The following is a 25,998-nucleotide window of genomic DNA, read 5'->3' on the forward strand; positions in this document are numbered from 1 at the left end:
TTGTGACACCTATAGCATTTGTAATGCAATATGTGTTGTATTCACGTGACTTAGATGTATTGATATTACAAATAACAATGGCTTTGAATTTTTTTAATAATTAATACTTAAATAAAAGTTATTGTAATTTATAATGGCAATAGCTTAAACTTTTGTAAATAACTTTTGTGAAGAATATGTTCAGTGTATTTTATTGTGACGAAAATCCAAGAACAGAAGTGAAATACTAACCTCTTTTTGTGACATTTGTAATAAAGCTTGAAACATTGAGAGATCATATTTGACCCAGTTGTTGGTAAATGGTTGCACAGATTGATGCTGTGGTGGGGCTGAGAGATGTTGTGGTGGCGACTAGTGATGCTGTGGCATTCAATGATCCTGTGGTAGCGCATAGTGATGTTGTTGTGCCCCTTAGTGATGCTGTGGTGATGCGATAGATAGAGTGAGTGGGATAGATAGATAGAGTGAGGGCGATAGATAGATAGAGGGAGGGCGATAGATAGAGGGCGATAGAGAGATTGAGTGAGCGAGATAGATAGATAGATAGGAGTGAGGGCGATAGATAGCTAGACAGATAGAGTGCTGGCGATAGATAGATAGAGTGAGGGAGATAGATAGATAGCGTGAGGGCGATAAATAGATAGAGTTAGGGCGATAGATAGATTGATAGATAGATAGAGTGAGGGCGATAGATAAATTGATAGAGTGAGGGCGATAGATAGATTGATAGAGTGAGGGCGATTAGATAGAGTGAGGGCGATAGATAGAGTGAGGGCGATAGATAGAGTGAGGGCGATAGATAGAGTGAGGGCGATAGATAGAGTGAGGGCGATAGATAGAGTGAGGGCGATAGATAGAGTGAGGGCGATAGATAGAGTGAGGGCGATAGATAGAGTGAGGGCGATAAGATAGAGTGAAGGCGATAAGATAGAATGAAGGCGATAAGATAGAATGAAGGCGATAGATAGATAGAGTGAGGGCGATAGATAGATAGAGTGAGGGCGATAGATAGATAGAGTGAGGGCGATAGATAGATAGAGTGAGGGCGATAGATAGACAGAGTGAGGGCGATAGATAGACAGAGTGAGGGCGATAGATCGATAGACAGATAGAGTGAGGGCGATAGATAGATAGATAGTTGTGTGTGGTTGTGGTTGTGTGTGTGGTTGTGGTTATGTGTGCGTGGTTGTGTGTGCGTGGTTGTGTGTGTGTGGTTGTGTGTGTGTGGTTGTGTGTGTTATGCTTTGTTTTTCTATGTTTTGTTATGCTATGTTTTGTTGTGTTTGGTATGCTATGTTTTGCTAGGCTATGATATGTTTTGTTTTGTTATGCTATGCTAATTTTTGTTATGTTATGCTATGTTTTGTTATGCTATGCAATGTTTTGTTTTGCTATTCTATGCTTTGTTTTGTTATGCTATGCTATGTTTTTTTGCTATCCTATGCTTTGTTTTGTTATGCTATGCAATGCTTTGTTGTGTTTGTTATGCTATGCTTTGTTATGCTATGCTATGTTGTGTTGTGTTTTGCTATGCTATGCTTTGTTTTGCTATGCTATGTTTTGTTATGCTATGTTTTGTTATGCTATGTTTTGTTATGCTATGCTATGTTTTGTTATGCTATGCTTTGTTATGCTTTGTTATGCTATGCTTTGCTATGCTTTGTTTTGCTATGCTATGTTTTGTTGTGTTTGATATGCTATGTTTTGCTATGCTATTATATGTTTTGCTATGCCATGTTTTGTTATGCCATGTTTTGTTTTGCTATCCTATGCTTTGTTTTGTTATGCTATGCTCTGTTTAGTTTTGCTATCCTATGCTATGTTGTGTTTTGTTATGCTATGTTGTGTTTTGTTATGCTATGCTGTGTTTTGTTATGCTATGCTATGTTTTGTTGTGTTTTGTTGTGTTTTGTTATGCTATTTTTTGTTATGCTATTTTTTGTTATGCTAGGTTTTGTTGTGCTTTATTACGCTATGCTTGGTTATGCTGTGCTTGGTTATGCTGTGCTTGGTTATGCTGTGCTTGGTTATGCTGTGCTTGGTTGTGCTGTGCTTGGTTATGCTGTGCTTGGTTATGCTGTGCTTGGTTATGCTGTGCTTGGTTATGCTGTGCTTGGTTGTGCTGTGCTTGGTTGTGCTGTGCTTGGTTGTGCTGTGCTTGGTTGTGCTGTGCTTGGTTGTGCTGTGCTTGGTTGTGCTGTGCTTGGTTGTGCTGTGCTTGGTTGTGCTGTGCTTGGTTGTGCTGTGCTTGGTTGTGCTGTGCTTGGTTGTGCTGTGCTTGGTTGTGCTGTGCTTGGTTGTGCTGTGCTTGGTTGTGCTGTGCTTGGTTGTGCTGTGCTTGGTTGTGTTGTGCTGTGTTTTGCTGGGCTGTGTTTTGCTGGGCTGTGTTTTGCTGGGCTGTGTTTTGCTGGGCTGTGTTTTGCTGGGCTGTGTTTTGCTGGGCTGTGTTTTGCTGGGCTGTGTTTTGCTGGGCTGTGTTTTGCTGTGCTGTGTTTTGCTGTGCTGTGTTTTGCTGTGCTGTGTTTTGCTGTGCTGTGTTGCTGTGCTTTGCTGTGCTGTGTTTTGCTGTACTGTGCTGTGTTTTGCTGTGCTGTGCTGTGTTTTGCTGTGCTTTGTTTTGCTGTGCTGTGCTGTGCCGTGCTGTGCTGTGTTTTGCTGTGCTGTGTTTTGCTGTGCTGTGTTTTGCTGTGCTGTGTTTTGCTGTGCTGTGCTTTGCTGTGCTGTGCTTTGCTGTGTTTTGCTGTGCTGTGTTTTGCTGTGCTGTGTTTTGCTGTGCTGTGCTGTGTTTTGCTGTGCTGTGTTTTGCTGTGCTGTGCTGTGTTTTGCTGTGCTGTGCTTTGCTGTGCTGTGTTTTGCTGTGCTGTGTTTTGCTGTGCTGTGTTTTGCTGTGCTGTGTTTTGCTGTGCTGTGCTTTGCTGTGCTGTGTTTTGCTGTGCTGTGTTTTGCTGTGCTGTGTTTTGCTGTGCTGTGTTTTGCTGTGCTGTGTTTTGCTGTGCTGTGTTTTGCTGTGCTGTGCTTTGCGGTGCTGTGCTTTGCTGTGCTGTGCTTTGCGGTGCTGTGTTTTGCTGTGCTGTGTTTTGCTGTGCTGTGATGTGCTGTGTTTTGCTGTGCTGTGCTGTTTTGCTGTGCTGTGCTTTGCTGTGCTTTGCTGTGCTGTGTTTAGCCGTGCTGTTTTGCTGTGCTGTTTTGCTGTGCTGTGTTTTGCTGTGCTGTGCTTTGCTGTGTTTTGCTGTGCTGTGCTGTGTTTTGCTGTGCTGTGCTGTGTTTTGCTGTGCTGTGTTTTGCTGTGCTGTGTTTTGCTGTGCTGTGTTTTGATATGCTGTGCTGTTTTGCTGTGCTGTGCTTTGCTGTGCTTTGCTGTGTTTTGCTGTGTTGTGTTTTGCTGTGCTGTGTTTTGCTGTGCTGTGTTTTGCTGTGCTGTGTTTTGCTGTGCTGTGTTTTGCTGTGCTGTGTTGTGCTGTGTTTTGCTGTGCTGTGTTTTGCTGTGCTGTGCTGTGCTGTGCTGTGTTTTGCTGTGCTGTGCTGTCCTGTGCTGTGTTTTGCTGTGCTGTGCTGTCCTGTGCTGTGTTTTGCTGTGCTGTGCTTTGCGGTGCTGTGCTTTGCTGTGCTGTGCTTTGCGGTGCTGTGTTTTGCTGTGCTGTGTTTTGCTGTGCTGTGATGTGCTGTGTTTTGCTGTGCTGTGCTGTGCTGTTTTGCTGTGCTGTGCTTTGCTGTGCTTTGCTGTGCTGTGTTTTGCCGTGCTGTTTTGCTGTGCTGTGTTTTGCTGTGCTGTGTTTTGCTGTGCTGTGCTTTGCTGTGTTTTGCTGTGCTGTGTTGTGTTTTGCTGTGCTGTGCTGTGTTTTGCTGTGTTTTGCTGTGCTGTGCTGTGTTTTGCTGTGCTGTGTTTTGCTGTGCTGTGTTGTGTTTTGCTGTGCTGTGCTGTGTTTTGCTGTGCTGTGCTGTGTTTTGCTGTGCTGTGCTGTGCTGTGTTGTGTTGTGTTTTGCTGTGCTGTGTTGTGTTTTGCTGCGCTGTTGTGTTTTGCTGTGCTGTGCTTTGCTGTGCTGTGTTGTGTTTTGCTGTGCTGTGCTGTGTTGTGTTGTGTTTTGCTGTGCTGTGCTGTGTTTTGCTGTGCTGTGTTGTGTTGTGTTTTGCGGTGCTGGTAAGGGTATGTGAGGGTGTGTGTGAGGGGGTGTGAAGGTGAGGGTGTGAGGGTGAGGAGGTGTGTGAGGGTGAGGAGGTGTGTGAGGGGTGAGGGGGTGAGGGCGTGAGGGTGAGTGTCTCCAATGAATGTCACTGCTTCGCCTTCTTTGAAAATGTTCAGTGCTGCAAATAGAGCATGCCGCCCTAATTATCACAGCATGAGGCCCCAAAGTGATCATTATCACAGCATGCAGAGAGCCGCCCCACGCTGCTGGAGCACTCAACTGCACATTAATTATAGTTGAGTGCTCCAGCAGCCTGGGGCGCCTGTTGACATGGTGTGATAAGTGGGTCTCATGCTGTGATAATTGTTGCGGTGCCTGAGGAAGTGGAGACTCCTGCTGGGATAATTGTTCTTGTGGCACCTCAGGAAGTAGAGTTTCATGCTGGGATAATTGGTCTGGCGGGCTTGCAGCGCCTGACGTCCAACAAACGTGCACAAGCTGCTCAACCTTGAAGCACGTTCACAGACCTGGGTCGGCTCGTACCCAGGTCTGTATCGGGCTCGTTCACAGCTGTTACTCCCTTGACAGGGAGGAAGGTGACTATAGTCTCGCTGGCGGGAGCGCTTCGCGCTCCAACGCCAGCTCGACCTAAAAAAAGAAAAGAAAAACTAGAACCAGGGTAGACAGTTAGGAATCCGGATAGGTCTTATAGGCATACAATCATGTTCTAAATACAAGTATAGAGGTCTTCCCTGTCATTCAGTCCATTTGGATTCATTGTATTTAATTCCAGTATGTATCTGGTTTCAAGGAGACGGAGTTTGGCCTCACGGTCACCTCCTCTTCTTGATGCCTCAACCGAATCAATTAAAAAATACTGGAGCTGATCAGGTATGCCATGATGTTTTGCTTGAAAATGCCTAGCAACCGGATAGTTTTGGTCATGTCCCGAAATTGCCCGAATGTGTTGGAGAATCCGTTTGTGGGCGGGCAGTTTAGTACTGCCCATATATTTGAGCCCACACGACACTCCAACACATAAATGACGAATTCAGTTTTGCAGGTAAGCCATTTAGAGATGGCAATTGGATCTTCTCGGAAAGGGCTATTGAAATGTGTCCTGTTGCTGCCGAAACGGAAGGCTTTGCATTGTGGACAAGTTTTAAAACCTTTCTTAAGAGATGACCAAGTGTTAGAGGTCCTGGGTTCAATGGTGTTGTTGATCAATGCTTTGGACATGGAGGGAGATTTATGGAAAGTGAGCAAGGGTTTATTGCTCACTTTATGCCCAATATATATATATATAGCAAGGCAGACTTGTCCGTCGAAACGCGTTTGGCTGTATCGCATGGAATAAATACTTTTCTTTGATCCACATCCCACGGAGTCGGTGCCTGTTTTTTGAATTCGCAATCAGGATTGGAATAAGAAAGATATATATATATATATATATGTATACATATACTTAAGAGGCAATTATCATGTTGTTGGGCTGTTTCTCACCTCGAGCTGCGGCGGCTCCCCTCTGACGAAGGTCAAAGTTATGACCGAAACGAATGAGGAAAGGAAATTACACTGTGAAAATAAAATCTTTTAAAACCGGGAAGAGTGCAGCTCATTCCTTTCTCCAGCAGAGAGGTTTGCGAGATGAGATATATATATATATATATATATATATATATATATATATATATATATATCTATAGATATACAAACACACACACATATAGCTGTTTAGACATACATGGCATGGGCACCTCCTTCGCCCCCAGTTACAGAATCTTTTTGTGGGCTGGTGGGAGAAGCAGGTGGCCTGGTCAGATGCCAATGAGAAAGGGACTAGCAAATTGGTTAGCTGGAACCGGTATATTGATGATTTATTCATCATATACATTGGGACTGAAGAATCAGCTATGGAATATGTGGAGTATTGAATATGAACGATTTAAATCTGAAGCTCACTGGAGAGGTGAGCAAAACATCAGTCAACTTTTTAGATTTCCAAATATTTGCATCCAACGGGAGGCTTTGTACAATTTTACACAGAAAGCCCACAGTGGGTAACTCAGTTTTACATGGCAGCAGCTGTCATCTGGATAAATTAATAAACAGCATTCCGTAGGGTGAATTGCTGTGGATTAAAAGGAACTGAACTAGAGAGTGCGATTTCTAGGTGGCAGCTGCAGACAGTATGGCCAGATTTCCAGTACGGGGTTACTCGAGTGAGGTTTTACTAAGTGCCAAGAAGAAAGTGGATACCAAGCCAAGAATAGAACTGGTTTGTGCGATATCTACCACTAGAATGAAAAAGGAAAAGACAGACCATCTCAAACTCAGTTGAATGACTGTAGAATGATCATGGACTATTCTAGCAATGCCAATGACTTAAGGGCATTGAGGAAAAGTTGGCGCATCTTAAAAGCAGATCAGATTATAGGGGAAGATCTGGCTAGATCCCCCTTGTCATTCAGGAAGGCACGGTCTCTGAAAGACCATTTGGTAGAAAGTCACAATGTGAAGGACAATAGACAGTCATGTTTCGATCTGATAAAAGGTTTCTTACCCTGCGGGAAATTGAAGGCCTGCAAGAAAAGTCACAAGGTTTTGTCTTATGAGGTACCTGGACTTAAAACTCCCAAATTAATAGGCAAATTCATGAATTGTAACACCAGCCACACAGTATACTATTTAGTATGTCCATGTGGACTGAGGTATATCGGAAGCACCATACCTCCCACAAAAATAAGCCATTGCCCCCAAGGATGTCACTTACCCGGTGGCAAGGCATTTCGAAAGCCATCATAGTAGTAACAGGGATCAGTTGCACTATTTTTGCTTGGACCATGTGCCCAGAGATATCAGAGGTGGAGATAGACAGCAAAAGCTTCGGAGATTGAAGTCCAGATATATTATAGATATACAGACAAAAATGCCCTATGGATTGGAGAAGAGTTAGCCATACATTTGTAAGATTGAGGCATTAGGATCCGGATTGTTTATTTTGTATATACTAGCATGATGAAATGGAGGGAAGCTTTTCACTTGTAAGGTGGGGGAATGAGTGTCGTAGATTAACTGTTTTGATATACATGCTTTATATTTTGGAAATGCCCATTATGGGCTAAATAATTAATTTATCCAGATTAAGTAATAATCAATGAGACATGATATTTGTGTACCCATTCAGGACGAGATATTTTGCTTTATTGAATGTAGTCAAGCAACTTTAACATGAACAAAATAGGCTATTTTGCATGTTTAAAGATTGCCGAAATGAAATTTGAACAAGGGTAGGCCTAATGGCCCTCCACAAGTTTTCTGATCGCAGACTGAGTCAAAACAATAAGCAGAGAATGGAAAACGGGATTGAGAAACAATACCGTCAAGGGTAGTGGATTGCGAGTGGAGGGGAACCCGAGAAACTGTGTTGAACCGGAGTGCTGCAATTCAGATCTGAACCCGATGACGAAGAAATCAATCTAACAATGGAGTCGATGCCCATGCGCACTATCACCGAAAGGAGTCGCCGCATACCTCATGACTGGGAAAGAATTTTTCAAAGAAAACCAGAGTGCCAACATCTAGACCCAACACTAGATGGCAGGCTATGCAAAGCACGTGATCTACAGCTCACATGCCTCGAACAAATATTTTTTTCAAAACCTTTCAAAATATTTGAAAAAGAAAGCTAAGAGACGTTCTAGTGAGAACATTTAAAATTAAAAAACCTTCGAAATTCAATGAATATAAACAGATTACAGGGACGTTTTCGTTAGGCTCACATTAAATACATGTAAAACCATAGAATTTCAGCAGTTAGAGTTACCTGAGCTAACTAACAACCGGCATCCCTGCAATGCACTGCTTATGACCAAATATCACATCACTCAAGAGATGGTCAGTGACATCATTGAGGACATCCACAGAACCTCTCATACACCCACACAACCACTCACATACCCATTCACACATCCACAAGGGTACTCACATACCCATTCAACCACTGACACATCCACTCACCGATCCATACAACCACAAACACCCGCTCAATCACCCATATAGCCACTGACTCCCACTCAGTCAGCGACACAGCCACTAATACATCCACCCACCCATGCAGACACTCACACACCCAGCCATAGTCACTGACAACACTCACCTCAGCCACAGTCACTGATACTCACTCACCCATGCAGCCACTCAGTCTCCCATACTGCCACTGACATAGCATTAACTTATACATACAGCCACTCATACACTCACTCAACCAAACAGTCACTGACTCTCCCACTCACTGATAGTCACTAACACACGCAGGCACCCAGCAATACAAAAACACCCACTCACTTATCAGTCAGCAACATGGTTACGGGGAAAGCAAGCAGCAACATGGTTATGGGGCGAGCAAGCAGCAACGTGGTTATGGGGTGAGCAAGCAGCAAGGTGGGAGGGGCAAGCAAGCAGCAACATGGGAGGGGCAAGCAAGCAGCAAAGTAGAAGGAGCCAGGCAGGAAGGGATAAGCAAGAAGCAAAGTGGGAAAGGCTGGGCTGGAGGGGGTAAGCAAGCAGCAACACGGGAGGGGGCAGAAAAGCAGCAAGGTGGGAGGGGCTGGGCAGGAGGGGGCAAGTAAGCAGGAACGTGGAAAGGGCTGGGCGGGAGGGGGCAAGCAAGCATCAACGTCGGAGGGGCTGGACATGAGGGGGCAAACAAGCAGCAACATGGGAGGAACTGGGCGAGAGGAGCCAAGCAAGCAGCAACGTGGGAGGGGCTGGAAGGGGGCAAGCAAGCAGCAACGTGGAAGGGCTGGGCAGGAGGGGGCAAGCAAGCAGCAACTTGGGAGGGAAGGGGCAAGCAACAAAGTGGTAACAGGGCAAGCAACGCAGGAGGTGGGTGTCACAGGGTAAAAATGACGCAGGAAGTGGGCTGATGGGAAGGGGCCAGCAACAACACAGGAGGTGGGTGGGCAATTCAGGGCAAACAACAATGCAGGAAGTGGACAAGTGTGACGGGCCAAGCAACAACACAGAAGGGGCAAGCAAAAAGTAGCTCAGAAAGTGCAAGCGCTGGAAAAACACTAAATAAGGAAGAAGCACTCGGACCATGCTTCAGGAGAGAGAAAACACACAGAAGTAAAGCCGGCATATGCTGACCAAAGAGCAGAAAGGAATTGAGAGTGACGATGAAACCAACCAATGGTATGCCTCGTGGACTCTAAGCATTCTGTAAGTAAACTACAGGTCTGGCAAGCAACAGTGCATGTGCTGGCTCAGGAGACTTAAAAAGTGGTACTAACTTTACAGGCATTTGGCTAGTTAAGAGTTTCTGTACTTTCCTTACAGCCTTTTAGTTTAAACTATCTTGTATAAAGAGAAGGAACACAGATATTTACACAAATTAAGAGCATGAAAAGTAGACAATCCTCATTTAGCCGGTAGCAACAAGATTCCAGGAGAACGTTCACGCAGTGAAAACCCTGTAGCTACTTGAACTATATTTTGACATGTTATAGTAAGTCCTTACCAAACCACATGCATTGTTTCCTTGCAGTCTGTTTTACCCATTGACAACATATATTATTGGATTTATGGGAAATACAATACATTTCAACATCTGCAAAATAACATCTTTAAAAGTATTTTCAAATACAAAGCTTCAGCTTCTTTAATAAAATGAGTATATCATTGCAAAGCAGGCCATGATTGAAAGGATAGGATAAATTCCGCATGAAAACAAACTAAATGTATATGTGCTATAAACCTAAGAATTGTTACTGGCAGAAGGAATTTGGTCATCTAAGACGCTGTCTATGGGTGGATCAGACTTCTGCATTGCAAGGTGCGATTAGGTATAGTTGGTAATAGCTGGAGTAGACTCTTAAATGTGTACAGTGGTAAAGATAGATGGTTAAGGCACTACCGACCTTGAAGTGTCCATTGCTAGAAGCATCATGCAGGGGAGTATCATCATCCAACCCCTTTGTGTTCACTTCAGCGCCTGCAGCCAGCAACTGCTTTGCAACATCATAGTAACCTCTGTTACAAGCTTCATGCAAAGCAGTCCAACCTTATAAAAAAAAAATCACATTAGAAATTACTTCAAGCAAAGTTATATTGTCTGCTCATAGTCATTATCTGACCAGCCTTTACAACCAAACATATTCGAAATACAAGAGCATTTATAAGGGAAAACTACGTGTATGTTTTGCTTTTTGTTTTTTACTTGTCTATAAAGAAGTACCAACAAACCAGTACATTCTCAAATGCCGAGTATCTACACTGAACTCATCTAGGAGCTCACCACTGCCAGAGTATGATGGTGGCTGACAATATTTACATTAAGTACAAAACACAATGTACATCATCTGCTGATTACGTTTCACATGCTACTTTAATACCACCCCACCCCCAAAGCCAAGCTCGAATCTTTGAAGAAAGACATGAATAACATGGCAAGACGCTAAACAGGGTACCGCATTGAGTGTATTTCCTACATTCATTTGAGCGTTTTTTTGCACAAACACCCAGTGAACCCACCCTCGAGCAGCATTTAGTCACATTCTGAGCATATATTGCTCAAGGCCAAACCTCAGGGGGGAAATGGCTGAATCACATGTCCATCCACAAAGTATACCGATGCCGGAGAACCCACGAGCAAGTAACCTATTTTTCAGCACCTGACTGATTAGAGATGGTCATGCCAATTTTAATATAGTACCAAAATAACAAATGTCAGATGTTGCTGTCACTTGTTTGAAGATGGGCAAGGGTTTTTGCTTTATTCTGATGGCTATCGGACATCACCTTTGTGCGATCTCCTGAAGAATCTGCAGTTTCACTTTTGCCGCATATAACTTGGAATAAGGTTTTAGAATTGAAAAAGCAATTTTTCACTGGGATAATGGCCACTAAGAAAGCAAGTTTTCTTGAGGTCTGGTAAGTGCATTTGCTTAAAATGGACAGGATCAGACAGGAGCAACCAAATCTAGTTAGCACATTGGTGTCAGCTAGGACACAGAACAGCAGGATTAATGTAACAGGCTTCCCAGAAGCCGTAGAAAACATTTTGCATGAAAACATTGCTGTGACCTGGTTTCTTCATGCAATACACAAACGGATGACTATCCCACCTAAATTATATGTATGGAAGATGCAACCAGTGTGTCAGAACTGCATGTTACTCATTTGCTGTAATGCTACAGGCAGTTATACACTGTGAGATTGTGTATTGACCACAGACTCCATTTTGCTTTAACTACATTCTGTGAGGACAGTTTATCTTGTGTCTGATAATGCCTTTCAGCTGCGAACACAGACAGGCCAGATTACTTTCCTGCACAGGTTACGTTTCACACTTCCCCGAGCGAGAGTAATAAGCCGCTAGAACATATGGTGTGGGATGCGTACAGTGTCCAAGGATGGATACAATGGGCTAATTCTCTCACTGCAACAGATGTAGATTACAAATTCGACCCTACATTCAAAACTCAAGCATTTCTGAAGTACAAACAAGAATACCTTCTCCTGAATGAAATCTTGCCTCTAGAAAAATATGAATAGATCATTTATACTAATGGTTCTGCTCAGCCTGCCACTGGAAGTAAAAAACAATATAGCGCTGTGTGTGCTAAAGTGAAAGGACTTATGCAGGATGGTAAGTTCCATCCCAGCAATACAACTACATCATTTGTAGGAGATTGTACCGCACAGCTGGCAGAGCTGAAAGCCCTGCTCTTAGCACTTCAGTATACAGATCGGGAATTCCCAACGCTGATAGCGTGCGATTCATTCATTCATTTTACTGTGCAGTCTTCATTACTGGGAACAGAAGGGGTTTAGAGATTCCAAGGGTTTCACAATTAAATTGTGATGGGAACAAGTGGCAAAGCTGAAAGAATGTCTGCCACAGGCTCAAGTTATTCACACCTTGAGTCATCAGCGTGTTGGTGTATATGTCGAAGGGAATTCACTGGCTGATGAAGCCGCCATGGCGGCCAGCTGCCGTTGCTGCAATCACTCATTCTAGCACGAGAATAGACACATACTGCTAGCGGTCAACTCCTCTAAGGCTGCCTCTACCGTTCTGAAGGGGTTTCCCCTCAAATATTCATATGAATTAGATGCGCAAAACACACCCTAGGCTTAAATTCCAGAAGTGAGGGATAGAGCTATACCAAACATGGATCGCAGATTAGGTTTAATACTAGCCGCACACGAGGGTCTGGGCTCTGCACAAGCAGGAGTCACCACTACGGTTTTGTTACTAAAGCGGCGATTCTGGTGGCCAAGTTTGTCTAAACAAACAAATCCTTATGTCTTAAAGTGCGACATCTGCTAGTAGATGAAGGGTTCCACCGTAGCATGGCCACCACAAACACCATTACTCATTTCAGACAGACCTCTTGCATGTGTCGTCTATTTGGATCACTGCTCTCACCTTAAATTCGGGGGGGGGGGGGTGTACAAGTACATCTTGGTGGCAGTGGATTTATGCTCTAGATTTCTATGCATTTGGCCTTCGTGCTCGGCTGACGCTCAAACTGTTATAAAGGGTTTGAGAGTCTTCATTGGGACATAGGCAATTGGCACGTTACATTCCGGCTGTGGTCCTGCGTTTAGCTCACGGACTTACAAGGAAGGCATAATAAGTATGGGTGTGGCCTTGCGGTACTAGTCCCCTACCATCCCGAGAGAAATTCGGTGGCGGAGAGGAAAAAGCAGGACCTAAAACAATCCTTAACAGCAAGTGCATTAGGTGCGGGCAGTAGTTGGGTCAATCACTTATATGGGGTACAGAGGGCACTAAACAATATGCCAAGAAAATCCCTTGGAGAACATACCCCCTATGGCATCCTGTTTGGGACATGAATGTGGGTACCTGACCTCAATTCGGCCGAAGAAGACTTAAGCCACAACAGGACTCTTGCCTCCCTATCCCTTAGGGTTTTAGAATGGAAGGTACAGCACATTTTACAATCCTTAGCCTCATGCTTAGGATAGAGGCAGTAAATGCAGTCCTTATGTTGATCATCAACATGGACTCCTTTCGTCACAGGTTCTGCAGGGTTCGAAAAAGGCCTTCCTGTCAGACATCTTGAAGAACAAGCATTTACAATGCAAGAGGTCTCGCATTTGCGAGAGTTTGAGCTGTTAGCATTGTAAATGACAGTGCATTTTATTTATGTTTTAAAAAATAAAACTTAAATAAAAAGCATTGTCATTTACAATGCCAATAGCTCAAACTGGTATAAATGCGAGACCTATTGCATTGCAAATGCTTGTTTATTGTGTGGAGCACCAGAGAGTTTTCCGATTAGCTCGGAGCAGTCTGCAATAGTGCTTTTTTAAAAGCTTTCACAGCAATAAACACAGAAATACAAGGGAGGAATGTTGGGTAGTAAAGCATGATAGAGGGTATGGTGGGGTGGCAGGGGGTGGGAAAGCAAGCAGAAACAGCTGGGAGGAGGCAGAGGGGAGGAGGGGAACCAACACAAGACAAGGAGCCTGGTTGCTGATAAAGTAAAACAAAGGGGCTGGAATCGGGTGACCCGTTTCAGAAATCCAACTAGGTTAACCAAGGGCGACAGCGACTGGAAAGGCCATAAATTTCATTAGCAGATAACAACCAAAGGCGAAGCAAAAGCATGTGACCAAAGAAGAATGCAGCTATTAAGCCCCTGTATGGAGAGAGTGGCACACTGCACAAATGCCCATTAGCATACCATATATATTAGCTGCAGTCTTATGTTTTATTATGTTTTGTTCATTAGCGTACCAGCAAACACCGGGTGAAATTAGGCCCCTGTATGGAGAGTGCGGCGCACAGCACAACTGCCCCATAGCATGCCGATATTTTAAATGTACTGTAATGCATAATCTATAGCACAGATAAGTGGAAAGGAGCAACATTGCATGCACTGTTACTGTTGTGACATTGTTCCACTTAAAATTACTAATGGGGTAGGATTACTGGCACAATAATTGGTGTGCCATGTTTACAGATATGTTAACCTATGATGGGGGCATTATTTCCTCCCCAGACACTTTCTGAAGCAGCTGATGGCATGCACAATAACTGATGGGGCACGATTACTGGCACACTAGCTCACAGTGCATGATTACGGTCACAATAACAGTTGATCTTTGAGCTCAGGACAACATTTTCATTACTGCTGTTGTAAAACGTGGCACACGGCTCTGCTGTGTATTTAATAAATGTGGACAAAAACAGTGACGAAAAAGGTCCTTTGGGGACTGCTTTCAATTCCAAAAAGTTGAGAAACCAAAAGCGAAGCGAAAGCACGTTACCAAGGAGGAATGCAGCTATTAAGGAGAGAGTGGCGCGCGGCATAAATGCTCTATAGCATATCATACATATTAGTCGTATTTTTTTTATATTTTAATATGTTTTAGTCATGAGCGTACCGGCAAACACCGGGTGAAATTAGGCCCCTGAATAAAGGGAGTGGCTCACCATACAACTGCCATATAGCATACCGCGTTTGCAAAAAACAAGGGTCCTGAGCAATTTGAGGAATACAAACAATTGTAATATAGAACACAATAGGTGCTATATGGTTCTCCTGTCCAGCCGGACCAGGAATTTATTTTAATTAGAATGACACAATAAAATTTGGTAAAAGGACATCAATCATTGATAGTAGGGCACAGTCCTGTACCGTACTCATGGAAACGACAGTGGTAGAAAGAAAGTGTAGAAAAAGAGTTTTGCAGGCAAAGGAAAGTGAGCAACCTGGACACTTTTTGAATCAGTGTAGGTAGTGTTCTCCAGAGAAGAACATACAAAAAATTACGCAATGGTTACATGTATGTCCACTTAAAGTCGACGTTTCGATGCATAGCTCTAATTAAGAAGGATCATCATCAGGACTAGAAACACATTTATTTTGCCTGGTATGAACAATGCGCCTCGGGTTAGAGGGAGCGTAATGCTGAGCGTAGTAAAATAAGCGGGAATTTCTCTAGCAATTGCTTGGGCTGCGGACCATTATAGGCAAGCACAGGGATTTGGCGGTCATCAGCGTAAAAATGTAGTGAAATGTGGCTGCCGCGTCAGCTAAGCCGTGGTTACCGGCGTGCTTGTTTTGGATAGATGATACGCCAAGTGCTGATCAATGTCAGGATCTAGGGCGCGCTGGTCCGCCGGGGTGCGCTTGCCGTTCGCAGCTAAGGCTGACAAAGGCGGGGCAGTAGTGATCTGGCCCCGCCCAATGTATTTAACGGAGGGTAAATCACATGTTGGAAACCGTGAATGGTATAGACCCGTCAGTGAAGACCCCCTACTTGAAATACAAGACAAAATTGCTAAATTAACAAAAATCGCCTTTGATCAAGGCTTTCTGGGACCTAAGGAGTTTGAATTCTTGAATAAAAAAGCACCAAGAACTCCGATTTTGTATTTTTTACCTAAAATACATAAGAATAGCCAAACACCCCCAGGAAGACCTATTGTTTCGGGTTGCGATTCGGTTTTGGAGCCAGTTTAAAGGTACATTGACTTTTTTCTAAAACCGTTCATAGTTGGTGTCAAGTCTTATATTAGAGACACAACTGACTTCATTACAAAAGTGGAGGGTAGACATTTTAATGAAGAAACACAAATAATGGTCACAATGGATGTAACATCTTTATACACCCAAATTCCTCAGGATGAGGCTCTCCAAGTAATGGAACTATACTTGGAATCGAGAGAAAGACCACATCGGGTGCCCACATCCTTTATCTTTGAATTGGCTGAAATCTCGCTCAAAAACAACTATTTTAAATTTGAGAATGAATTTTTTGTACAGGTTAAGGGGACCGCAATGGGATGCCCTTATTCGCCAGAGATGGCAGTTTTGTTCATGGCTCAATATGAGGAAAGATTTATACATAGTAATAATCCCTTTTCCAATAATATGATCCAATGGCTGAGATATTGGATCAACGCAGGACACATCGACATTAAGTTCTCAATGCAGTCCAGTAAATCCAAGATGACGTTTCTTGATGCGTCAATTAGCCCTGTTGAACAAATACTGAACACATCACTGTACAGAAAGGAGACAGATAGGAACACTATCCTCCACTACAAAAGCTCACACCCTCAGTGCCTAAAAGAAAATCTCCCGTATGGGCAACTGCTAAGGATAAGAAGAAACTGCACTGAGCTTGTAGAGTTTGAGACTCATGCAACATCATTCTGCGAGGAAATGACAAAGAGGGGATATCGAAAAAATTGTTAAAACACTCTAAGAGCGAGGTTCACTCCAAGGGAAAGTCTACTACACAAAAAAGACAAGGCTGAGTTGAATAAACTTGTTTGTGTAACAACCTATGGTCCTCATACTAACAAGTTTAGACAAATCATTAAAAAAAATTGGCATCTGCTGGAGAATCTGGAATACCCAATGTCCAAACCGATCTTCGCAATGAAGAAAACTCTCAGTATAGGACAACAGCTAGTGAGAGCCGATAGCTATATTCCTAAACCTAAGAGCGATTTAATATCACATTGGAATTTGAAACCAATATGTGGGCACCACAAATGTGGTAGCTGTGTGGCCTGCCCCACGACGTTGGAGGGAAATGTGTTTGAACATAATGGAATCAAATGGAAACATGACAGTTTCACAAATTGTAAAACGAAAAATGTCATCTACGCAGTGGTTTGCCGATGTGACAAGGTATATATTGGCAAAACATGCCAACAAATCAATATGAGAATAACACAGCATAGATCATGCATAAGGCGTAAGGTATTAACTGCTCCCATGGTCGAGCATTTTTTGTCTGCCAACCATTCCGAGAACGATTTTGAATGGACATTTCTGGCGGGGATAGACCCGAAATATCGGTCTCCTAATGTTGAGAGTGCTTTATTGCGCAAAAAAGCCTATTTAATCATGAAATTTGACAGTATCAACAAGGGGCTCAACTGTATGAGCGAGCTGAATAGAATTTAATTCCTAATGGTATAACACAATATGAGCGAATTTTCATGATTTTAGCGTCCCCACTCATTAGGTCTCGCCTGTCAATGCGCATGCGCATTGAGCAGAGCGAGACTATGGGGGCTTAAACAAAGCTTACCTACACTGGCGATTCACTGGCGATTTGACGAAGTGCATGTGCACTTTTAACTCAATGCGCAAGCGCAATTAGTTAAAATGCGCGTGCACAGCATCAAATCGTCAGCTTAGTGCCGCCAGCAGCTCTTCCCGCTCCGCCCCCTGCTGCATCAAAGGCTTGGCGCTGTGCCTCAGCCCAGCCATTCTCCTCCCCTAATTACCCCCTGCGGCATCAAAGGCTTTTTCACGGCCGGCCGGACGTGCTTTCAGTTCACGGCCGGCCGGCCGTGTCTCCTTTTCTTTTTTTTTTTTTTCATTAATTGAATGTCTTCCAGCAAGCTCTCCTCATCCGTAGCTTTAGGTGTGATGACAGCATTTCCTTATAAGATTACTGCTCTCTTGGGAATATATGAGGGCAGGAAGCCTTCTGAATTCGGCTGATCATTATCAGAGAGTGTTTTGGTGAAAATACGGGACTTTTCTTATGCGTGCTGCTACAAAAAGAGCTCAGCTCTCCTTAGCTACGGGAAAGCTGTTTGGCTTACTTCTGCTCGCTCAGCCAGCAATTGTGCCATGTGGTGTGTTTTTAGCTTTACTAGCTCATTGGTGTGAACTGGCTTGCCACTTTGCTGGAATAAAGTACCGGCCATAACGCTGAATACGACTTTCTTTTAATTAGTTCACCAGTTTGCTGCCAAGTGAATTTGAGAGTAATAGTGGCAATCATGTTTGAAACTGCATAACGTGAGCGGAATAAGCTTGCAAGCCGCAATCACCCCACATCCACCACCACCTCCACATCCACCACCACCGCATCCACCACCACATCCACCCTCACCCTCACTCACCCTCAACCCCTCACTCACCCTCACTCTCACTCACCCTCAACCCCTCACCCTCACTCACCCTCAACCCCTCACCCTCACTCACCCTCAACCCCTCACCCTCACTCACCCTCAACCCCTCACCCTCACTCACCCTCAACCCCTCACCCTCACCCTCACTCACCCTCACTCTCTCACCCTCAACCCCTCACCCTCAACCCCTCACTCACCCTCTCACCCTCAACCCCTCACTCACCCTCAACCCCTCACTCACTCTCACTCACCCTCACTCTCACTCACCCTCACTCTCACTCACCCTCACTCTCACTCAACCCCTCACCCTCCCTCACCCTCACCCACCCTCAACCTCACTCACCCTCAACCCCTCACCCCCTCACCCTCAACCCCTCACCCTCACCCTCAACCCCTCACCCTCACTCACCCTCAACCCCTCACCCTCACTCACCCTCAACCTCACTCACCCTCAACCCCTCACGCTCACCCTCACTCACCCTCAACCCCTCACCCTCACTCACCCTCAACCCCTCACTCACCCTCAACCCCTCACCCTCACTCACCCTCAACCCCTCACTCACCCGCACCCTCTCACCCTCACTCACCCTCAACCCCTCACTCACCCTCAACCCCTCACCCTCACCCTCACTCACCCTCACCCACCCTCACCCTCTCAACCCCTCTCCCTCACTCACCCTCACCCACCCTCACCCTCACCCACCCTCACCCTCACTCACCCTCACCCTCACTCACCCTCACCCTCACTCACCCTCACTCACCCTCACTCAACCCCTCACCCTCACTCACCCTCAACCCCTCACCCTCACTCAACCCCTCACCCTCACTCACACTCAACCCCTCACCCTCAACCCCTCACCCTCAACCCTCACTCACCCTCACTCTCACTCACCCTCAACCCCTCACCCTCACTCACCCTCAACCCCTCACCCTCACCCACCCTCACTCACCCTCAACCCCTCACTCACCCTCAACCCCTCACTCACCCTCAACCCCTCACCCTCACTCACCCTCAACCCCTCACCCTCAACCCGTCACCCTCAACCCGTCACCCTCACTCACCCTCAACCCCTCACCCTCAACCCCTCACTCACCCTCAACCCCTCACCCTCTCACCCTCACTCACTCACTCACAACACATATTGTGTTACAATAGGTGTCACATTTGCGAAAGATAAAACTATTGGCATTGTAAATAACAAAGCTATTAATTTCGCTATTTTCAAAACAAGCACATAAATAAAAAATGTGTCCTTTACAATACCAATAGCTCAAACTTTCCTAATGCGAGACCTATTGCATTGCTGTGCTTCTCTCCCCTGCTGCACTCGCCTGCTCTCTAGAGATGTGGCCTAACGACCAGAGCTGCCATCTAAGTCACGTAAATACAAAACATGTTGCATTCCAAATGCTATAGGTGTCACATTCGCGAAAGTTATAACTATTGGCATTATAAATGACAAAGCCATCAATTTAGCAATTTAAAAAACCAACAAATAAATAAAATGAGTCATTTACAAGACCAATAGCTCAAACTTTTCTAATGCGAGACCTATTGCATTTCCAATGCTTGTTTTTATTATAGGGACTTTAACTGTTAAACTATGGGTTGCAACCTGTCTCTTTGAAACAATCCCCACCTACTTCACAAAAGTATGTGTTGTTCCAAACAATACATCGTCCACAATGCATTGTGGTCGAGGTTTACTGGTTCCTCTCCGCCATTGGTGGCATCAGCGACCACGTGGGGCTCTGACCCGGTAATTATACAACTGAACATGATAACCGTCATGTTTATTCACGATACAATGTTTACGTTTAGTAACAGACCAGACAAGTAAAACCGCCGTAATAATTTTTTCAGGAACAAAGAACTGAGAGTATCTGAATTCCTTTTCCACCTGGATTGATTAGAATGCCGCTTTTATAAGGTAATTCGTTCTCCTTTACGTAAACGGCTCTCTTGACTGTAGGCTCGGTGGCATACGGATTTAATAAGGGTTTGATATTTTGTTGCAGACTGGCAACCACTGCGTATGAGGCATAATTTAGCAGCCACGAATCCACTTTGGCAACATACAGGTATGTGGCTACATATTCAATTAATGAAGAAGTTAGCTGTTAGGGATATCTGAGAAGCTGTTTTAAAACGTTCTAAATAGTTTTTGTTGTTTTTCTTTTGTCAAAACAGTTGTCAAATACAAGACTAAACCAGCCCTGATGAGAGTTTGGTAACTTATAAAGCCAAGACTCGAAACGCGTCGGCTATGTGGGATTCAAGTCTCGATTAGATGTTGGAACACCTAGAGTATTAGGATTAGTTGCTCCTTGGGTGTAAAAAACTTTGAGTTGTTTGATTTAATTCGCAACTGAATGAGATTGAGTTTAGGTGTATATAAACAGCTTTTTTTGACATGTTGAAAGATTTGTAAATGTATTGATGTATTGAATTTCCCCGTGTGTGTATATGTATTGTAAATTTATGTGGAGATCTATGTATAATATGAAATAATTAATTTTTTGTTAGTCTGGTTCGTATTAATTTTATATTCTGTTTGGTTGATGATGTGTTCCTACTGTGGCTAAACAAATATCATCTTTTCTACAAAATAATTTAAAATAAATAGGCAAAAATCATTGCCAAGATCAACATAATCAAATTTTGTTTACCATATTTTTGGATCGGAAATCTGATCTTAAAAGAATGGAGGTGTGGGTAAATTTTTCTACTGAGGTCCGACCCCCCTCCGTCCCCTTTGGGCCAAACCCCTCCTTTTTGTATAAATTCAATTACAACAAGCATTTCAAAGAAAAGCCGGGCGGAAATCAATTAGTAACAGGATACTAGGTTAACCAAGGGCGGCAGCATCTGGAAAGGCCATACATTTCATTAGCAGATAACCAAAAGCGAAGCGAAAGCACGTGACCAACGAGGAATGCAGCTATTAAGCCCCTGTCTGGAGAGAGCGGCGAGCTGCACAACTGCCCTATAGCAAACAATCTCTCCCAACTAACATTCGGACACTTCACTGAGTACTGCCAAATGTTAATCTTTGATAACAGAGATAGGAATTAATATTAATTTGCCATTGAAATGGCATTTTAAAGGGACAATAAATAACCGTCAAAATGCTCCCCGCCTGCGTGCAGTGACTAAACTGTGTTTAAATAAAACTGCGTCCAGGCTACTCCAAAAACAATGTGAAGCACGCCTGTTTGCTGGGGTTGTGGTATGATGGTCGTGGTGGCACGACTGCACAGGTGGTTACTTTTGGTATATGCTGACTATCTGCGCCATTCTTTTGACTCAGTGTAAAGTGCCCCCCTCGCCTCTGTTGGAAAGATGGCTGTTATATAGTGTGCGCCCCACTGCACTGAACTTCCGGTAGGAGAGGAGTGTAAACTGTGTTGCCTCGCCACCAGCGTGCTAACCATTTTGTAATTTCAGACAGTTTGCAAGTCAGGTTGTGGAATGACGCATAAAACAATTCAATAAATAACTAAAGAGTGTCATGTGCAAAACAAGTTCTGTGTATGAGCACTAAGACAGAGACAGAAAAAATTCCCTTGCAAGAACACACTGGAAATCTTTTAGGGATTTTCTAGAAGCCCTCACTCACCAACCTGGTTGGTGACATGCTTCATCATCGGGCCCACCAGGAGAAGCTGAATGCCTCCCTGGTGTGCTACAACGCCAGATTACTGCGGAGCTGGTTTTTCGTGACAGTGATGTGAAAAAAGGAAATGTGGTTTAAAAATGTCTAGAACTGTACCAAACAAAATTTTTTATTCACTGGTCAGTCAGACATGGTTAAAAGATATGTGTGGGAAAACTAGCTACTAGCTGCTCCTGTAACCGGACCTCGTGGACCGGTTACAGGAGCAGCTAGGTGCCGAGCGGGTGCCAGGCGTTGCGGGCGGTGTGCCATTGTCGCCTCCACCCCTCTCGAGACCTATGGGGCGTGGATCTTTTAACTTACAAACTATACAGGTTCCTCATATCAGAGGTAAATCCCACAACTTGTTGGTTTGTTTTCTTGCACCCAATTTTTACACTAGAATCTAAATTTTAACTTTCACGTCCTCTGGTCAGGGTGGGCCTTAGCGCGCCCACACCGCCAGGTACACTTTACACGGCCCTGAAGAATGCCCAGTAAATTTCACACATAAACGGGCAGAAACATGTCGACCCCACTATAAGTGGGTACTTCCATAACAATTTTTGGTAGTTTCCCCACACATATCTTTTAAGCATGTCTGACTGACCAGTGAATACAAATTTTTGTTTGGTACAGTTCTAGACATTTTTAAACCACATTTCCTTTTTTCACATCACTGTTAAGAAAAACCAGCTCCGCAGTAATCTGGCGTTGTAGCACACCAGGGAGGCATTCGGCTTCTCCTGGTGGGCCCGATGATGAAGCATGTCACCAACCAGGATGGTGAGTGAGGGCTTCTAGAAAATCCTAAAAGATTTCCAGTGTGTTCTTGCAAGGGAATTTTTTCTGTCTCTGTCTTAGTGCTCATACACAGAACTTTTTTTGCACATGACTCTTTAGTTGTTTGATATTAACTTAATCTGGGGGACTAAGAGTGCCTCTTGTCCTCTCTCTCTAATTGTTATCTTGCATAAAACAATTCCACAGGCTCGCTAGCAGGCAGAGCGCCTAATGAGTCGCCTCAGACATAGGACTACAAGATATTTTCTGTTCTGAGGAAGGAAAGGGTTGTCTTCTGTAACACTTATTTCTTGACGCACAGATCAGTATCCACTCGCACAAACAGGCGGTGGCACTCTAGGCAACGTCAATGTTCTGAACTTAAAGCAAGGGGGCACTTGGGGATTCACCAGTGATCTCACATAGAACAAGATGAGAAGCGATTTTACATAACGTGGCGTAGGTGCATTCCATCAGTTCAACAAACAGTGAACGGTGCTGCAGTCCCGCCGTGACACAGTGCACAGCACTGCTGGGGTGTGTTGTGTTGTGGAATAGTAGAGGTTGCAGAGACAAGGTGGGGTGGGGGAGGGAGGAGTGACTGGGAGTGTAGGACACAGCGGACGTGTGGGACAGTGCGGGATTTTGCGCCTTGGCTCTGTGACCAGCTACATACAACAAATGAAAGATTATGCCTTGGTATTTTTGTGGTCTGTCTTGACATATGCTTGTGCAAGGTGTGTGTTGTGCAGTTCCCAGGTGCCTTACTATCATTAGTGCACGAGGTGCAGCGGCCCTGGGCTGGGGGGGGGCTGTATCCCAAATATGACTGTATTTTCCTAATCAAAAGGGGCTGTTCATTTATTTTCCCTGCATTACAGGTCGCAACAGCCTTCCCTTCATTTCAGCACGAGTCTTCATTTTAGTTTGTTCTTGTAGGTTTGTGATCGGCTCTGTGGACCTGTGTGAACCAACCTGTGGGTTCATGTTTGAATGTGTTCTGTTTGATTGCATGCTTGCGTAAAAAAAACTTTAGTAGATGTTTCGCGGATACCGCTTAACTTGCCACATGAATTCAGTCACCTCTAAGCGCTTTAATCACAGTTGTAAATTTGGCAACCCAGAAAGTCAAAAACATTCTTTTGGGGGAATCCCAGCCTACAATCACAAGCGATGAGTTCGATGCCATGTATAATTTGAAAGTCGTTACGTTATTATATGCCCAGAACTTTTCATGGTATAAGCTGCAGGAACGGAATGTCATAGAACGCGTCAACGTAAAACAAAAGTTGGTATTTTTATTTTGCTACACAATGATTTGGCTAATGTAAGCATTAACTATTTGTTGCTGATCTGAAAATACATAACAGTTAACACCGCATAACACCAGGTAGACAGATTTCTTTTTAAGCCCCAGGTTTATTCCCTCTTTATTTAAATATGCTTGTTTTTACAGATTCGTTGGAGCACTTAGCTGTGAAATTCCGATGGACAAATAAACACCTTGGAAATTCATCAGACCCAAATTTGCCTCTTTGACAGTCACAATGGATGTGTTGAAATTCTGGATTGATTTTGCCACGGACTGGCTCCCCTGGGCCTTCTCCAGTATTTATAGCGCGCTGTGCAGCGCTACGACTCGATATGGATGCCTCGAAGCAGTCCATTGCGATTTTCTGTTTTGTGAGCCATTTTAAGGTGACAGAGGTTCGAAATTTCAATTTCTCCAACCTCCATTTTTCCTAATATTAATCAGAACAGTTACCTCAGCACACTCTAAAACCGGATTGACTCCCTCCACACGATTAATATTGGGCAAAGTCAACCTTGGAATGATGAAAGGTGAACTCTTAAAGCCCCTGACAATGAAGTACTGAGCACGCCCATTATGACAAAAGTTCACAGATGCTGCCATCTCTTTGCTACGCTCAGAGCTTCTAAGTGTGTGTATGGCTGATCTTTGTAACCCTATGTCCTAATCAAAATTTGTAGACTTTGCTTTTCATCCTTCAGCGGTTGACAAGATGAGAAGCGATTTTACATAACGTGGCACGGCTGGGGTGCGTTGTGTTGTGGAATAGTAGAGGTTGCAGAAACAAGGTGGGGTGGGGGAGGGAAGAGTGACTGGCAGTGTAGGACGCAGCGGAGGTGTGGGACAGTGCGGGATTTTGCGCCCTGGCACTGTGACCATTATCAACAAGTGACCGATGCAAGAGAAAGCAAACAAGCGATGTGTGCTCAGTGCTGGGGGAGGGCTATTAAAAGAAGGGGGTGGAGAGGAGCCTGTGAGAACTCATGGCAGAGATCAAAGGAAGTGTGGGAGGGACATTGCGAGCGAGCATATGGGCGGTGATGGGGTCTGCAGCCTGGTGAGCGGAATGCGTGTGGCGCGCGTGCACAACGTTTGTGTCTGGTGGCAAATGGAAGCTGTGCACAATGCGCGTGGTTGTGCTCACATGCACTGTACCCGATCCGCAGTTTGGGTACAGTTTTGAAAGCCTTACTATAATCACGCCAGCATCCCTAAGGGATTGCTTAGGCGAGACCTAAAAAACTGAGTGGCACTCAGGGAGACTCCCTTCCACGCGACGTGCGGTGAAAATCTGAGGAGAACTGGCTCTGCAGAGAGGGTTCTAGAGGGTGCTGGTAGCTGATTGGTTGTACCAAAAGTTTGGTTCTTTTAGCATAATGATGTAGATAGGCTACTAAGATTTAGGCCTCAGGCCTATTTTCTTTAGGACCTACTACTGTTATTTACCTTTGGCACTGCTATTTTATTTACCTTGCGACTCCCGCCTCGGCGACGGGGAATGATTCAGGCATGTGAATCTATGAAAGATAACCCAATACTGGATAAAATTCAGAAACACACTGGGACGTGGTATGCAACTATTGACATTGCCAGTGCTTTTTTACTATAAATAACAAGACCAGAGAACCAAGAACAATTTGCTTTCTCCTGGAATGGTAGGCAATTTAAATTTACGTAGTCCTACTATCTGTCACCGGCTGGTAGCGGGGCACTTGGATGAGGTAACAGGCATTCCAGGGGTGCAGCTTTCCAATTACATTGATGTTGTGATGACACAGGAGACACAAAAGACAAGTGTAGATCCAACTGGACAGGATTGTGGAACACTTGCAGAGTAAAGGGCGGGAGATAAATCCCACAAACGTACAGGGACCCTCTTAAAATGCGAACTTTTTGGGTATTCAACGGCATCAGGGACTGAGGTAGTGCCGCAAGTGAGACAAAAGATTAAAGAATTTGATGCACTGCGATATAGGAAGGAAGCGCAGAGTTTCATTGGATTGTTTGGTTTTTGGAGACCGCATATCTCTCACTTAAGTTAGATTTTGGCCCCTTTGAACAAGGTTACGTGAAAGAAACATGAATTTGAGTGGTAAGAGCAGCAACAGAATCCATTTGAATAAGCAAAGGAGGCTATACAGTGTGCCTTGGATTGTGGCTAATACGAGGGGGATATTGAGCTGAATGTGACAGCATGG

General features: G+C 44.3%; 1 protein-coding gene across 5 annotated transcripts in view; it reads right to left on the reverse strand.

Annotated features, from left to right (window-relative positions):
- ANKRD11 (ankyrin repeat domain 11) overlaps nucleotides 1–25,998 on the reverse strand; it is a 1,187,914-nt gene that overhangs the window by 203,900 nt on the left and 958,016 nt on the right. For all 5 annotated transcript variants that reach the window (XM_078671259.1, XM_078671260.1, XM_078671262.1 and 2 more), the window contains one exon: nucleotides 10,047–10,189. In XM_078671259.1, the coding sequence (XP_078527385.1) occupies nucleotides 10,047–10,189 (143 nt within the window). The remainder of the gene's footprint in view (nucleotides 1–10,046; nucleotides 10,190–25,998) is intronic.

Source organism: Lissotriton helveticus, chromosome 12, assembly GCF_964261635.1.
Source record: "Lissotriton helveticus chromosome 12, aLisHel1.1, whole genome shotgun sequence".
NCBI classification, from domain to species: Eukaryota; Metazoa; Chordata; class Amphibia; order Caudata; family Salamandridae; genus Lissotriton; species Lissotriton helveticus.